The sequence below is a fragment of the Chroicocephalus ridibundus genome, chromosome 8, assembly GCF_963924245.1.
Source record: "Chroicocephalus ridibundus chromosome 8, bChrRid1.1, whole genome shotgun sequence".
Classification (NCBI taxonomy): domain Eukaryota; kingdom Metazoa; phylum Chordata; class Aves; order Charadriiformes; family Laridae; genus Chroicocephalus; species Chroicocephalus ridibundus.
The window spans coordinates 41962202-41975809 of record NC_086291.1 but is presented as its reverse complement, the minus strand read 5'-3'; the positions used below and the strand labels follow the sequence as shown (position 1 = coordinate 41975809).

Sequence of the window (13608 nt, the reverse complement as noted above, 5' to 3'; positions counted from 1 at the left end):
TTTCAAATCTAAATTCCTCTGGGTCTTTGCTGGCTTCCAGAGCAAGCCCCCGAAGACAGAGAATTATACCGATATGCTGCTAGCAAAATCAAATCCCCGATTTACTACTCACTAGCTCAGAGAATAAAAGCTAAAGTATCACTCCATCCCTCCTCCTCCTGGACAAATCTCTACCTTCTGCTATATGAAAAATGCATTTCACAGCTTCAAACAGCGATTCTTTTTGGGACTAAGATGTGACGCCTCCCCCCAGTCCCACTCAGCTGTCAGCGCGCTGCAGTGGTCCCCGAGCTCTGCCGAGAACGGTGGCAGCAGCTGGCCCTGCCGCCTGCCTCCCGCTGAGTTTCTCCTGCTCATCCTACGGGAGCAGAGGACAGCGAGTCCTGCAGCCTGCAGGTGTCTCCCAGCGGAGGAGGCTGCGGAGCCCCTTGGGATCATGTGTGGTACCCGAGCAGATGTTCACTTGCTCTTGGTGCTCTTTGTGAGACAGACCCTCTCTGATCCCGTCAGCGCGCTGAAGCACTCCGACTACAAGAGGACGGCCGCACTCCCGCGCCTGCAGCTGCTCCTTTAACGGACAAAGGCAGGATTTCAAGTGAAGAGAAGAATGGGAATCTGGCTGCAGCGTTTCCTTCACTGCTACAACAACAGATTGGAAGAAGCTGAGAGTTTTGATGCCTGGAAAACTGGATTCTGAATCGTGAGAGGCTTTGAACCTCCCCCCCCTCCCAAATAAAACAAACCCCTTTGACTTCTTCTCTCAGCAGGAGGGGGAGGGAGGGCGGATTTACCATGAAGACAAATCGAAGATGCAGAGCCCTGCTAGCAGTGAGTCTGAATCTGATGGCTCTCCTCTTCTCTACAACAGCTTTTATCACGACCCACTGGTGTGAGGGCACACAGAGGGTCCCCAAGCCCAGCTGTGGGAAAGAGAAGAAGACAAACTGCCTCAACTACAGCGGGAATGAGACTGCAAATGAGACAAACCAGAATGTGGTTCATTACAGCTGGGAGACGGGAGATGACCGCTTCCTTTTCAGGTATTTCCACACTGGGATCTGGTACTCCTGTGAGGAAAATATCAATGCTGCTGGTAAGTATAAAACAACTTCCTTCCAGCTTGTGTTGCTTTGTGTTTGGCTCAGTGTGATAAACACACAGGCAAGCTGTTCTGCGCTGTACCTTAAAGCAGATTCGCTCTGCAGAGAGAGGCAAGATTTTAACAGTTCTTTGTTGAAAAGCAACCTGTTTCCAGCGAGAGCAAGGATTTGCTTGTTTACCTGCTGGCTGATGCAGGGTCTGTGCTCTAAAGCCAGCTGAACCTCCAATAAGCAGTACGTGCCACCCTCACGGGCACTGCAGCCAGAGACTGGCCAGTGCTTCCCTTCTGGGAGCTGCTCCATGGAGCGCACAAAAGACAGCGGCTGGTACTTGTTAAGGAGGTTCTGACATGTAATTGTAATTGCTCCTGAAATAACCCCTAGGACAGTGATACGAGTGACAGGGAAAACACAAAGGTCACAGATTTTATCACACTGTAGCCTAGACTGCCTCTTTTCTGGTATCCCTTCAGTGAATGACCACCCACAAACCCTTCCTGGTGGCTGGGTTGTATATTGAAGTAGAGTAGAGAAATGGCAGTGAAATGGCACTACTGGGCACAAGAAAGCTCATTTCTGTTCCCTGCTCAGCCGTGTACTTGCTGAGAACCACTCCAGAAGACATCTCTCCAGTTTCTCCGTGCATTCATTTCCGCTGGTGTACCCTGGCACTTACCAAGAAATAAACCACTGGAGGGTGGATGGAAGGTAGCAGCCATGGGACTGATTTAAGTCTCAACAGATGCAAACTGACAGTCCCTACTCCCAGAGCTGTCTGGTAGAGCTAACATCCAAACTGCTTTTGAAAGAGCTTTTTTCTAGATTATGTGACTGGAAAATAAAGTTTACAAGTGTGACACAGTATGAGATGATAACGGCTCGTGGATACTGGCCCTCCTTGCTGGGCTTCTTTCATTCCATTGCCCAAGGAGTAGACTGGGGAGTTGATCCTTCACCGCTGTTGGGAGAGAGGAACAGTTAATCATCCTATGTGTTATGTCTCTGAGGACACATCCTCCCCGATAATGGGAAGTTTAGGAGATCGCGGTACAACTGCTCTGTAAGATGTACTATAAAGTGGGGGAAACTTGGGGAGCAGCTCAGTCCATTTCGCCCCAGGGCGCTGTGTATGCTCGCTGGTAATTTTGAGGATAGTGCTTTGAGTATTAGTTGGTCATTAAAACGCAAGTTTAATATATGAAAAGGAAAGTTCATGAACTTCAGCCATGGGACTGTCAATAAGCAGCTCCATGCTGAAATGAGTGCACCAAAGTAACCCCCTTGACATTAGGAAAGAAGCATAGAAAAAAGATGATTTGTCTTAGTCTTACTGATTTGGAAATAAACTTAGGCCACAGCAGCCTGCGTCAGTAGATTAAGACTCTCCAACTTTTTTAGCGTTTTAGCTGGGATTGGGATGATGAAGCATGCTCGAATTTCTGGCAGATATTGAAAGCTTTCCAAGCCAAGATTTATGTGTGAGATAACTTCTAACTGTGTGACTCTAGCCCACTCAGAAAACTGAGTTATCTGTGGGAGAAGAGAAATACAGGGATCTATTCTGTACTGGGTAAACAAAGCTGTGCTGTAGTGGGTGATTTCAGGAGATAGTTGGAAGCCAGCTTTAGAAAGTTATGGTGAGAGCAGGAGAGAGAGGCTTGTTTCTCCCTCACCGCACCACCACAGCAGCCATGTGTATTTCCTCTTATTTGAAACACTAACTTGGTGAAAAGTACTCTTCAGTTAGCAGGCCAGGAGTTACCAACCTTTAGAAAGAATCCAGCCAGGTAGGGATATATTGGCTTAGACGGACAGCTGCTTCGTTCAGGCCATAGCTTTTCTGGTAAGGGCAGGAACGGTGTAATGGACACAGGTCTAAATTTGTCCCTAAGAGCGTCCACATAAAATAACCGTGAAAGGCCTTCATTCAGACTTACAGGTTTGTAATACCAGACTGTCATGGCCTTTCGCAGCCTGACTGGTGATCATTTTACCTGAGCTCCAGGGCAGTGAGGGACCAGCCAGCGCCAGTCCAGCAGCACTGCGATCATGCTTACACATACACCCACAACACTCGATACAGCTGTGAGTAATCCAGCCCATAGGCTCATCACACTGTGCACCCCGCACTTACTGACCGCAGCCCTTAGGTATCACAAGTCATACAGTCACCGCGTTGTTAATAAACGCCCCAGGATGACAGGAGAACATCCAGAAAATACCACTAAGCACACAGACAGCAGTGTATTAAATTAGTCAAAATCCCTAGCTTGAATGCACTCCATACTTTTAATAACACCTTTCTTGAAGCTTTACCAATAGCATACTGAAAATGACTGCAACAGCAGCCTTCCTCCAGGCAAAGTCCTTTTGGTAGCTGCTCCACAGCCTCACACCTCTGTCAGCAGAACATATGGCCACAGCCTATGGTCAGGACTGTTTCCACAGCTCCTGACCTGTCCCTGCGTCCCCACTGCCGATGTCTGAAGCTAAGCAACATGAATCCCACCAGGAACACATGAATGCCCGCAACAGTCTGTTGTTGCGATGCTGTCAAAACTCTCCAGAGACTCCTACCATTCCCAGCTGCGAGCCACACTCTTCATCTGGCCACCAGGCTTTTGATTTATCTCTCCCTACAGTCATGGCACTGTCAAAACTTTCTGCTCTCTGCACTGGTGCAGCTGAAACTACAGCAGATCTTGTAGTGCCGACACGACAGGACCAGTTCCCAAAAGGCTGATACTACAAGGAAGGACAGGATCACAGGGCTTCCAGTTGGCTGGAGGGGCTGGGTCTCAGTCACACCTTAAAATGACATTTAGATCAGAATAAAAAAATGTTTTTGAGTGTCTTCTCACTGCTTATCTGAAATGTCTATTTAGATTCCAGAGACAGAGGTGCAAAAAACATGCCATACACTCTCCGTGCAGAGACTAGCGGAGCAGACCTTCATCTTGTTGCAGGTTTTTCGTTTTCACTGACATCTCTAACAGAGATTGGATGCTGTGATTATTTCTGAAATAATTAGTGAATATAGAGTGTATTTTTATCCAGCATGTCTAGGACAGCTAAAGAATCTGAAAAGCATTTAGCACCTGAGAAATGTAATTGTGAATCCCCTCTGGGAACAGAAGGGCATGAATGTATTTCATTTGTGGGTGAGTCCCGTAATTATTTAGCACAATTTCCGATTCAAAAGTATGCTCAATCCCAGTCTACTAAAGAGAGGATGAAGGCTCTTCCTTTCAGATTGGGTCCAATGCTTTGGATCCCACACGGGTGGAAGTACCTTCTGTAAGAGCAATGCAGCTCATCTCCAGAAGGGGATGAAGCTAAAGCACACCCTGGAGGGTCTGCAGCCCATGCTGGTCACAAGTCCTGTTCTGCACTCACACACTGCCTCCTCCTGAGCCATGAAATCCTTGGCCAAGACCAGGCATCTTGCAGCCGAGCTCTTTATCATTTCATTTCATTTCTTTTTGAGTACGACTTGGACTGCGTATCCTATTTCACACCTGCAGCCTAGGTCTACACTTGTGTCAGCAGTGGACACCTTTACAAGATACCAGCCAAGCAATGTGCTAGTAGCAGCAGCGGTAAGCTAGCTGGTAGGTTCCATGACTCAAGAACATACGTGCCATGAGAAAATGAATACATGAAGTGGGAAGGTGGCACACCTTACACTAACAGGTAGAGGAGTGAGAGCGCTGGGAAGCAATAGCAAGTTAGCCGATTTTGCTCAATAGCGTGTCTTGATTTTAATACAAAAAAACATGAACTCAGATCTTGTTTTAGTTGCTAATCAACAGACAATCTCAGCAATAGCATCCACATTCAGAGGGAAAAGCAGCTGCCTAGGTGCCTGTTAAGAGTACTGTACTGTCCCATTAAATAAACAATGCGCTTTTCCATGTTGCTTCACCACGCTCCATAGAAGCCAGAGAGATCAGGATTGGGTATCCACAGGCTTTTTTTGTATTCTTGGAATTCTATTTTGAGGGCAAGGGGTCTGTAGCTCTTTGTATGCTCCATACCATGTATTCATTAGCACTCTTTAAGGAGTAAATGGTAGAGTGGAACTTACATGGTATGTAAGGATGCATCAAAACAGGCCATAAATATGGACGTTAAATGCACATTTGAGAAGGAGCCAGAGAATGAGAGAGGTCTGTCCTGCAGAAAGGAATAAATCTGTAACATACAGAGACAAGAACTTGCCACACGCGTTCACAGACCCAGGGCGGTACCGCGTCACCCTTCTCCCCCGCCACCGTGTGATAATAAGCCTATATGATTCACCGTAGGCAGCTGTCCAGAGAGAGGGACCGGGGAGAAGCACCTCGTCAGTATATAATTAAAAGCAAGAGGAACTGGGAATTCTTGCTGGATTATTGAGAAATACAATATAATTGGCATGACAAACCTGACGGGTTTATTTGCATGACTGGAATGTAAAAATTGCTAGTTATAAATTGTTTAGGAGGGAAAGAGTGGTAAAAGATATTGAGGAGGTAGAGCTCTATATTAAAGATAAAATTTCCAGTGATAGAGGAACTGAACCCAGGGGGCTTGGACAATCTCCATCTGAGGATGTTGAAATAATTGGCACATGAAAATGCAGGTTTAGTAGCAAGAATCTGCACATTCCTGTATTCAAAGACGACTGGAAAAAAATGATACAGGCCACTTGACCCAGCAACATTAGGACAGTTTTCAGGGAAAGCACTCAGTACATGGCAACAAATGGGTTTTATCAAAGGTAGGGTTTTGTTAAAGGTAAATCTTTTAAAAAGATGAATCGCTTCTTCGGCAAGGGTAATGCATTAGACCCAGTCTCCATGGAGTCACAAAAAAACATTTGATGGAATGTCCCACTGAAAATTCTTTACAGAAGAACTACAGAGAGCAGAGAGAAGGTAACAATGTGGTGACGGATGTAGGCATGCTTCCGCGCCGGGGACTGCTAAACAGCCTGAGCCTCCTCAGACTGGAAGGAAGGCATGCTGTGCAGAGAACTGTGATACTGGTGGGGATCAACAGGGAATGACAGAAATCAGACAAGAAATATTGTTGAGTGCTTCTGTGATTTAAGAACAATAAAGCATAACAGACAAAAAGAAATACTCCTTCTTCAGAGCTCCCTGCCAGGGCGTGTTGTGAAGGCCAAAACTGGGGGATTGCATGGCTCCAGGGGGAAACATCCATTTGTGTTACTAACATGATGATTTGAGAGCAACCTCTGACCAGGAAGTCCCCGAACTACTGATGCAGTACTAATATCACAAGGGGAGTACATGAACAGAATCACCCTGTACCCACCCATTTGTTCTTCCCTAAATATCTATCATTGGATGATGACGCAGAGCTAGTCAAGTAGGCAGTCCTTTTGCTTGAGTCTGTGGTGCAGATTTTACTTTATATTATTTATCATGATGGGGATAAATAGATTGTAAACTGATTAAAGAACATTTTTACAATTAGGCAGTGGCAAGTAATATAAAAAGGGAAATTATCACAATGGAGATCAGATATTTCTAGTTGTCCTTATATTTGGTTTGGGGACCGATTCGGTTATTGCTGAGATTACCAAAGTAGGAAAAAGGGCTGGCTAGGGGTACAATTCATGTCATCTAATTTGTTAAAAAAAAAAAAATAAAAAAAAAAAAATAAAAAAAAAAATCCCACAGCAAACCTGTGGACATAGTGACTTTCTTAGGGAAATTAAGTTCCTCCTCATATGGCATGAGCTGAGCCCTGGCATTATGTGTTCTCCTCATTGGTCAAAAAGGAAGCTGTCTAAGAACTTGCCATTTCTAACACAGAAGTCTTAACTTGAAGACAATAATCCCACTTTAAATGCACTCCTTACATAAGCTGTGACACAAAGTCTGGGAATACTGGCATTGCAGTGGAGAGGTTTTTCTGCATAACTGAAAATGGGAGCTGGTCAGATAGATTTGTAAGAATAGTATTAAAATAATCATAAAAAAAATAAATTAAAAGCACAAAACACTAAGGCGTAAGATTCTGTGAGGTCACAGATAGTTATCGATTGTGAGCAAAAAGATAAGAAACAAGTTGCGGGCCAGTATTTGACTGTGGGGTGACTGTGAGCTGCAAAGCGCTGCGATATAAAGGAAAAGTGTTATTCTAGGGAAGAATCGGTCCCGCTGTGCAAGGCACAGGGAGCACCAGCGCATTTTGTTAATGCCATCGTGCATAGCTATGGTAAGAAAAGGGGGAGGTGAAACAGACGCAGGGTGGGATTTCCAAGGTAGTTAAGGAAGAGAGAATCTCCTTCAAGAACTGGTCCTATTTAGTATAACAAATTGAAGATCTAGCGGGGATGGGATGGTACCTTATGGATAAATATCAAGAAATGACTACGACTTGAGTAACTTGCCGTTGGGGAAAAAAGTGAAAATCCAAGGAGGGCTTCCCAGAAAGTGTGTGTCTGGACTTTGCCTCCACAGAGGGCAGTGTGAGCAAAGGAAACCCACCGCCTGAAATGGCCACTTCTTAAGTCGCAGAAAGAACTGTGTGAGGGAAGGGGAATGTTTCTGGCGTGCGGAAGCTTGGAGTGAGTCCTGCATAGCTGATTTGTTGGTATCTTAAGGAGGTCTGAAAGGAGCCATCTTGGCTTGACTGCCTCGCTCACGCCATGTCTGTGTTCTGAAGACATCCCAGCTTCAGGGTTGCCGCTGGTTACCAGGGGGAGCCAGGAAGAAAGTATTTGCTGACTTGATGCATATCACGTTTTCTGGAGGGTTTTATGCCTTCTCTAAAGCACCAGAAATTGGCTACAGGTGGAGACAGTATGTGAGGAGGTTGCTTTGCTGCCGTTGACATTATTACAGCTTCTCAGTATCTAATTGGTATGTCTGCTCATGCACTGAACATTAAACTGATGATCTAATTTGGGATCAGAAGAGAAATCTCCCTCAGGCTAGATAACGTTTTGCCTTCCTTTACAACATGGGGAAGGGTCCATTTCAGAAAAGCACTTGTGAACTAACAAATCCCTCATTTTTTGCTTACAGAATAAGAGACATCTGGCTGTAGGAATTTAAGTTATAGGATAAGAGCCCTCAGATCTGTTCATGTTCCTCACGATGTCTCTTGCTCTCTTCCTGTGGCACATGATAGCTGTGGTTTCTGTGCTGGTCTTTGCTTTATTATAGACATTCAGGTTTTTTATAGGATGTTGGGGGATATTTTGTGTCTGCAGTGCACTGGGGATTTTGGATTTTAGGTCCTCCTGATCCTGCTAGACAGACTAGCTGTATGAACATCTATCATACATAAAAATGCGGAAATAAAATCCCTGCAGGCTGAGACTCGTAACAGTAAAGTAAGGGACTAGGCAGTGAGCTGCTCCTTATTTGACATGTTACTCTATATCTCATGAACAAAAACTGTGTTACTTTCTCTTTGGATGTGTCTATCCTCAACCATTTAACCCAGCAGTCTTAAAGGAGGTATCTGATAGTTCCTTGTAAATGGAATAAACATCAAAGTGGTGGAAGACTAACAGATAAGTCCCATGTTCTAAAGAGAACTGAGGCGCTTACCCTGATGACAGTTAGTGCAAAATATGAACAGGTGAATTCAGGGCTACAGAAATAAATATGGGATGGAATATCAATCATCACGGTATCCTCGTGGTTTTAAAATTACACCAGATTCAATCCCGATTTTGAAACTTTCCTTATATGGAATTAACAGAACTGGCTTCCCAACAGATCTCAAAATGGGGACTTACCAGGGAAGAGGGCTGCTTCCAGCAGCATCCTCTGTTAATCAGAAATTGGTGTAATGTTATCCAGTGTTCTTGTTGGTGAACAAAATGGTAATATACATCTTTGCTGGTCTAGCTTAGAAATTACTAGAGAAGACAGTAAATAATAAAGAAGCAGATGTTATTATTATGGAATGATGTGGCTTGTAGAACAGTCACAAGAAAACAAAACTCACTTTAAGATGCTCCACTTTGCATTTGGCTGCATTCGGTGGGGAAAAGGACACAATTCCATCATGTCTAGACTCACTAGATTTAGAGAGACCAAAAAACATATCCTATTGTCATTCAGCCTGATTTCACTTTGCATCACCTGGCCAGACAAAAACCACTAAGTGAGACTTTGTTGAAAAGTTACTGGGTACAAGCTTGGAAATAAGGTTCACAAGAAGAAACGCAAGCAGAACTTTTTTCACTTGATCTCAAAAACTGGATATTCATTTGCAGTGCATTGCAGTGTACTTCCTTTAAAAGTCTGTGGCTGAAAGATTAAGGTTATCTCACTTTCCATACTCCAAGACAGGTATGCCTGCCTGGAAAAATAGGATGCTTCAACCCAAAAAGCAACTGAGCATCTTTGGGTACAGAAGGTGGGAGAAGTTTCTGGAGTTCACTTTGAAACAGGCAGCCTAAATTTCAATGACTAAGAGGAACAGAGAGCGGATAGATGGGCAACCCAGGGAAGAAATACTGTTATGGTGTTAACTGTGGAGAAGCAGCACAGGTTGATCTAGTACAGGCTCTGACGTTCAAGGCCCCCCCGCTCCAGCAACCCCTTTGCTTCTTACCTACAGTCACTTGCTCGTGTTTCAAGCTGCAACCTCAGGACTCATGTTCCCAGCGACGTGCTGTGCCATCAGAGTGATGCTCTGTCATGAATCTGTCTTTCCCTCCATGTTGGCACACGTCAGTTTTCGATGTTTTCATTTTCTGGAGTAATCCCATCTGTGAAAAGGAGTTTCCTTCTTCGCTTTCGGTGACTTTCATCTCTGCCTGCCCTGTTTACGTATCTCCGGAGCTAGGGCACAGACCCAATGCAAATACCCTGGTTGGGCATTATCTGGAGAGAAGCACTGGCATGGTTAAAAGAGAACCTACATTGATCCGCAGCTAATAATTGGAAAGACTGGGAGCTATTGAACCACATTTCTTCTACAACCAGGGCTTTAGGGTCTTATTGGTTACTTACTGCTTTGATCTTTGTTAATCACCAGCCTGAATGGAACTGCTAATGCAGTCACACGGGAGACTGTAGAAGGCACGTCAGACTTCAGACAATGAGGCATATGTATCAGCTACATGTTCTGTGAAGAGCCACAGTTCTAGTCTTTCAGAGTTTTCCGGGGAGACCTTACACTCCCACAGATACCAGACCCTCGATAACTAGTTTATTTTGGCACAGTGTGGCAGATGGTCACCTGTGGGCTCAACAGGTAAAAACCATCCTCTTTCCATTCCATGGTTGGAAATGCTGAAACCAACTCAGAACTCTTTGTCTCATTTAATGTTTTCCAGATTATAAAGTCAGGTCTAATTTGACACCAGAATCATCGAAAGCCTCTCTCAGCACCATTGTTTCCTTGATTCTCCCAATCACTTAAAAACCTGAGTTGTTTTCCAGCTCTCCAAATGATAGATGTGTGTACACATCCGTCAGGTCTTACCAAGATAATCAGATGAGTCTTGTGACTTGGATGTGTTTCAATTAGACATGATTTGAGAGCAGCCTGCCGAGATGTCTGCTTTCAGATCCTGTGCAAGATTTTTCACATCAGGGAGAGTTTCAGCGCAGAAAACGCAGTTGCCATGGCACATAGCCCCGGTTAGCACAAAGGCACTGGCGTAGTCCCTGATCTGCCCGCACCCTCTGCCCCCTGCACAGCTATCTACTGCTCCGGTGAGCCAAGGGGAAACTCCAGAGCATGGAGAAAATTATTACCATTTCTTTGTGAATATGTGAATTGAGGAAAAATGCATGCCTGAAATGAAAAAGTGGAAAGCTTTAAGCTTTTTTACTTGAAAAGGTAGAAAGTCTTGAGAGTTTGAGTTTGCTGAAAGAGAACAGTAGTATAGCATTCAGATTTAAAAACAACCCCCGAAGGGAGAAAGACTGTGAGTTAGCAGAAGACTAAATTGAAGAAATTCTCACGTTACTTGGAAGTAAGAGAAATGTCGATGGGCAGCAGCTATGAATGACAGCTGTCAGAGTGAGAGAAAGCAATTGTTTTCATAGTTAAGACACATTTTAGTGTAATTCAGCATGAACTTGTTTATTTTCCAGAAGATAATATCGCTCCAGCAAAATCAACACGGTGAACTGGAAAATGTTGATTTTGCAGATTAATGCTTGATTTTTCATTAGAAAAAACTCAATTAAATAGTCTGTCTGAGATAATTTTAATCAAAAGTGGAATATTTCACTCGTTAATTAACACGATACAACTCGGTTTGAGTGAGCTCATTAACCTGTATTTTCCCTAATGTAGTACTTTATTTCACTGAAGTTGGTTGGAGTCCTCAGCCTTGTCTAGGCTGGGATCCCTTAAAGGTTATATCTTTTTTTAGACAAATACAATGATTTTACTCTCAGTAGATGATGTGGGATCTCATCAGATTCACGTGACTCCAGATATAATTGGAGATATAAAGACGTGTTAGGGCCTATTAGGAAAAAAGGGGACCTTGTCTTTTGTAGGCTGGGAGCCAGAGCGTTACTAAAAGGGAATGCTGTTTAAATGAAATTTAATCATTTAAATTTCCATCAGAACTGTACTTTTGAACTTGTAAAATTTTATGCAGAGTAAGTGAATACAGACAGCTTTTTCTTTTTCTTTTTTTTTTTTTTTCCCCTGAGATGAAAAGCAGAGTTATAATAGAGATCCTTCTTTCAGTCAGAACTACCGGATTTCTTTTAAGTAAAATTATTTAACTAGAATATTTTGAAACCATGTAGTTGGAAGACATGCAAACTAGGATTTTTCAGAGTTGGGGGATTTTTGCTGCCCTGGTTGTTAGTGAGGCATTTATCACTGGCTCGGAGAGGAAGGAACTCGGGAATGTAGGAGCAATAAGTATCCAGGACATCAACTTCTGCTCCTTGCTATTGCGACAGCCGTGTTATAAGATTAGAATACTGTCTTAAAGCCTATGCTTTTTTTGGTGTGTATTCTGCCCTCTTCCTGATTTCCAGTCTAAACCACCAGTTTAGTGAGGTGTACTCCGGAGAAATCCAACCACTGTTGTGCAGTGTGTGGTCCTGGAGACAGGAGCAAACAAACCAAACGTTTCAGACTAGGGGTGGGAGAAACAGAATACACTTGGGTGTCCCAAAGGCTTAAAGTTGGGGTGACTCCAGTCTGCACACCGAGCTTGGAAGCACATCTGTGATATAGTTTAGACCCAATCTGTGTGCACCTAGACCGGCCTTTCCACTCTATAGCTCTCTAATTGCTCCCTAGTGTCTTCCGTAGACCCACAGAAGAATGCCAGCCTGCGTCCACCTCGGAAGCAGCAGCTGGGCACATCTGATCTCTCGCCGTGCAGTTTCGCTGTGCCCACGACAAGGTGTGCAGAGCCCACGACAAGGGGAAAGCAGCCCACAGCCCTGGAGCCAGTATACTGTGCAGACCTGATGGCTCTACGGGACCTGTTTATCTTAATTTTTTTCTTTGAACTCTGCCTGAGGAAGGTAAGAGAAACAAGCATCTACCTCCAACACAGAGTCCCAGCTCTCCAAAATGTGTGTGACGCTCTGAGGCAGGACTCAGCAGTGGAGAGGGTAGGACAGCAGCCCCGCTACCTCCATGTGACAGGGCAAGGGAGGTGTCTGGGGGACTGGTCTGCCTAGCTGAGGTGACAGGACACACGGGTGACCCCTCCACATGTGCCACTGCTTGTCAGTGATGTCCTGCAGTGCCTCCTTCCCATCCCTGCAGCAGTCTTACTCTTACCAGCTCATTTACTTTCTCCAGAACGCAGCTCTACCAGCATAGTGTCCACTTTTCATACAGCCTTCTACTTTTTCCTGAAATTATTTGTTTTTGCAGACGCGAGACAATTTTCGTGATAATCTGTGCCACAGACTTGGAAGGGCTGGAAGCTTAGGACTTCCCACCACGTTGTAAGCAGCAGCAGAGGACAAAGAATGGGCCTCATGCTGAAAGCAAGACAGAAAGATCATCTCCTTATGCTGCCATATGCCTTTCTCTCTGTGTCCCCGGGACTGACGCAGTGATATGATCCACATCTTCCTCTACACTGTTTCCTAAGAACATGCAGGGGCCCAAAGCCAAGATTTCTTTGGTAGAAACTAATGAGGAGCTGGAAAACATTTGTCCTGCAGTGCTGTGGCAGCTTCCACAGCTGCAGAGCCATGAAACTGGAAAAGTCTCAGTGAGCCTGCCTGAGGAAACGCTGGGCATGCTCCTGGGAAGCTGAGCCCAGGGGACTTTAAGACCCAGGGAATTTCTCCTCCCTTGCCTTTTTGCTGCTGATGTCCTTCCCAGTTCGGGCTGGGCACATATACAAGATGCAGGTGCGCGCACATGCACGCACACACACATGTGCAAGCATGCATGACACTAACTTGGCTGGCCACACAGCCTAACCCAGAGAGAGCTGTGCCTTTTCCAGCACCCACAGAAACACCACCATCACTCCCATCGGCTGGCTCGCTCCTCGTTCTGCTCTCTGGCTGAGCAGGCTGGC

The 13608-nt window shown here is 44.8% G+C and overlaps 1 protein-coding gene across 3 annotated transcripts in view; it reads left to right on the top strand.

Annotated features, from left to right (window-relative positions):
* The first annotated feature begins 262 nt into the window (after positions 1–262).
* GSG1L (GSG1 like) overlaps positions 263–13608 on the top strand; it is a 58162-nt gene continuing 44816 nt past the window's right edge. The window contains exon 1 of one of the 3 annotated variants that reach the window (XM_063343885.1): positions 263–1093. In XM_063343885.1, the coding sequence (XP_063199955.1) occupies positions 793–1093 (301 nt within the window). In that variant the 5' untranslated portion in view covers positions 263–792. The remainder of the gene's footprint in view (positions 1094–13608) is intronic. The other 2 variants (XM_063343886.1, XM_063343887.1) reach the window with 2 other exon arrangements.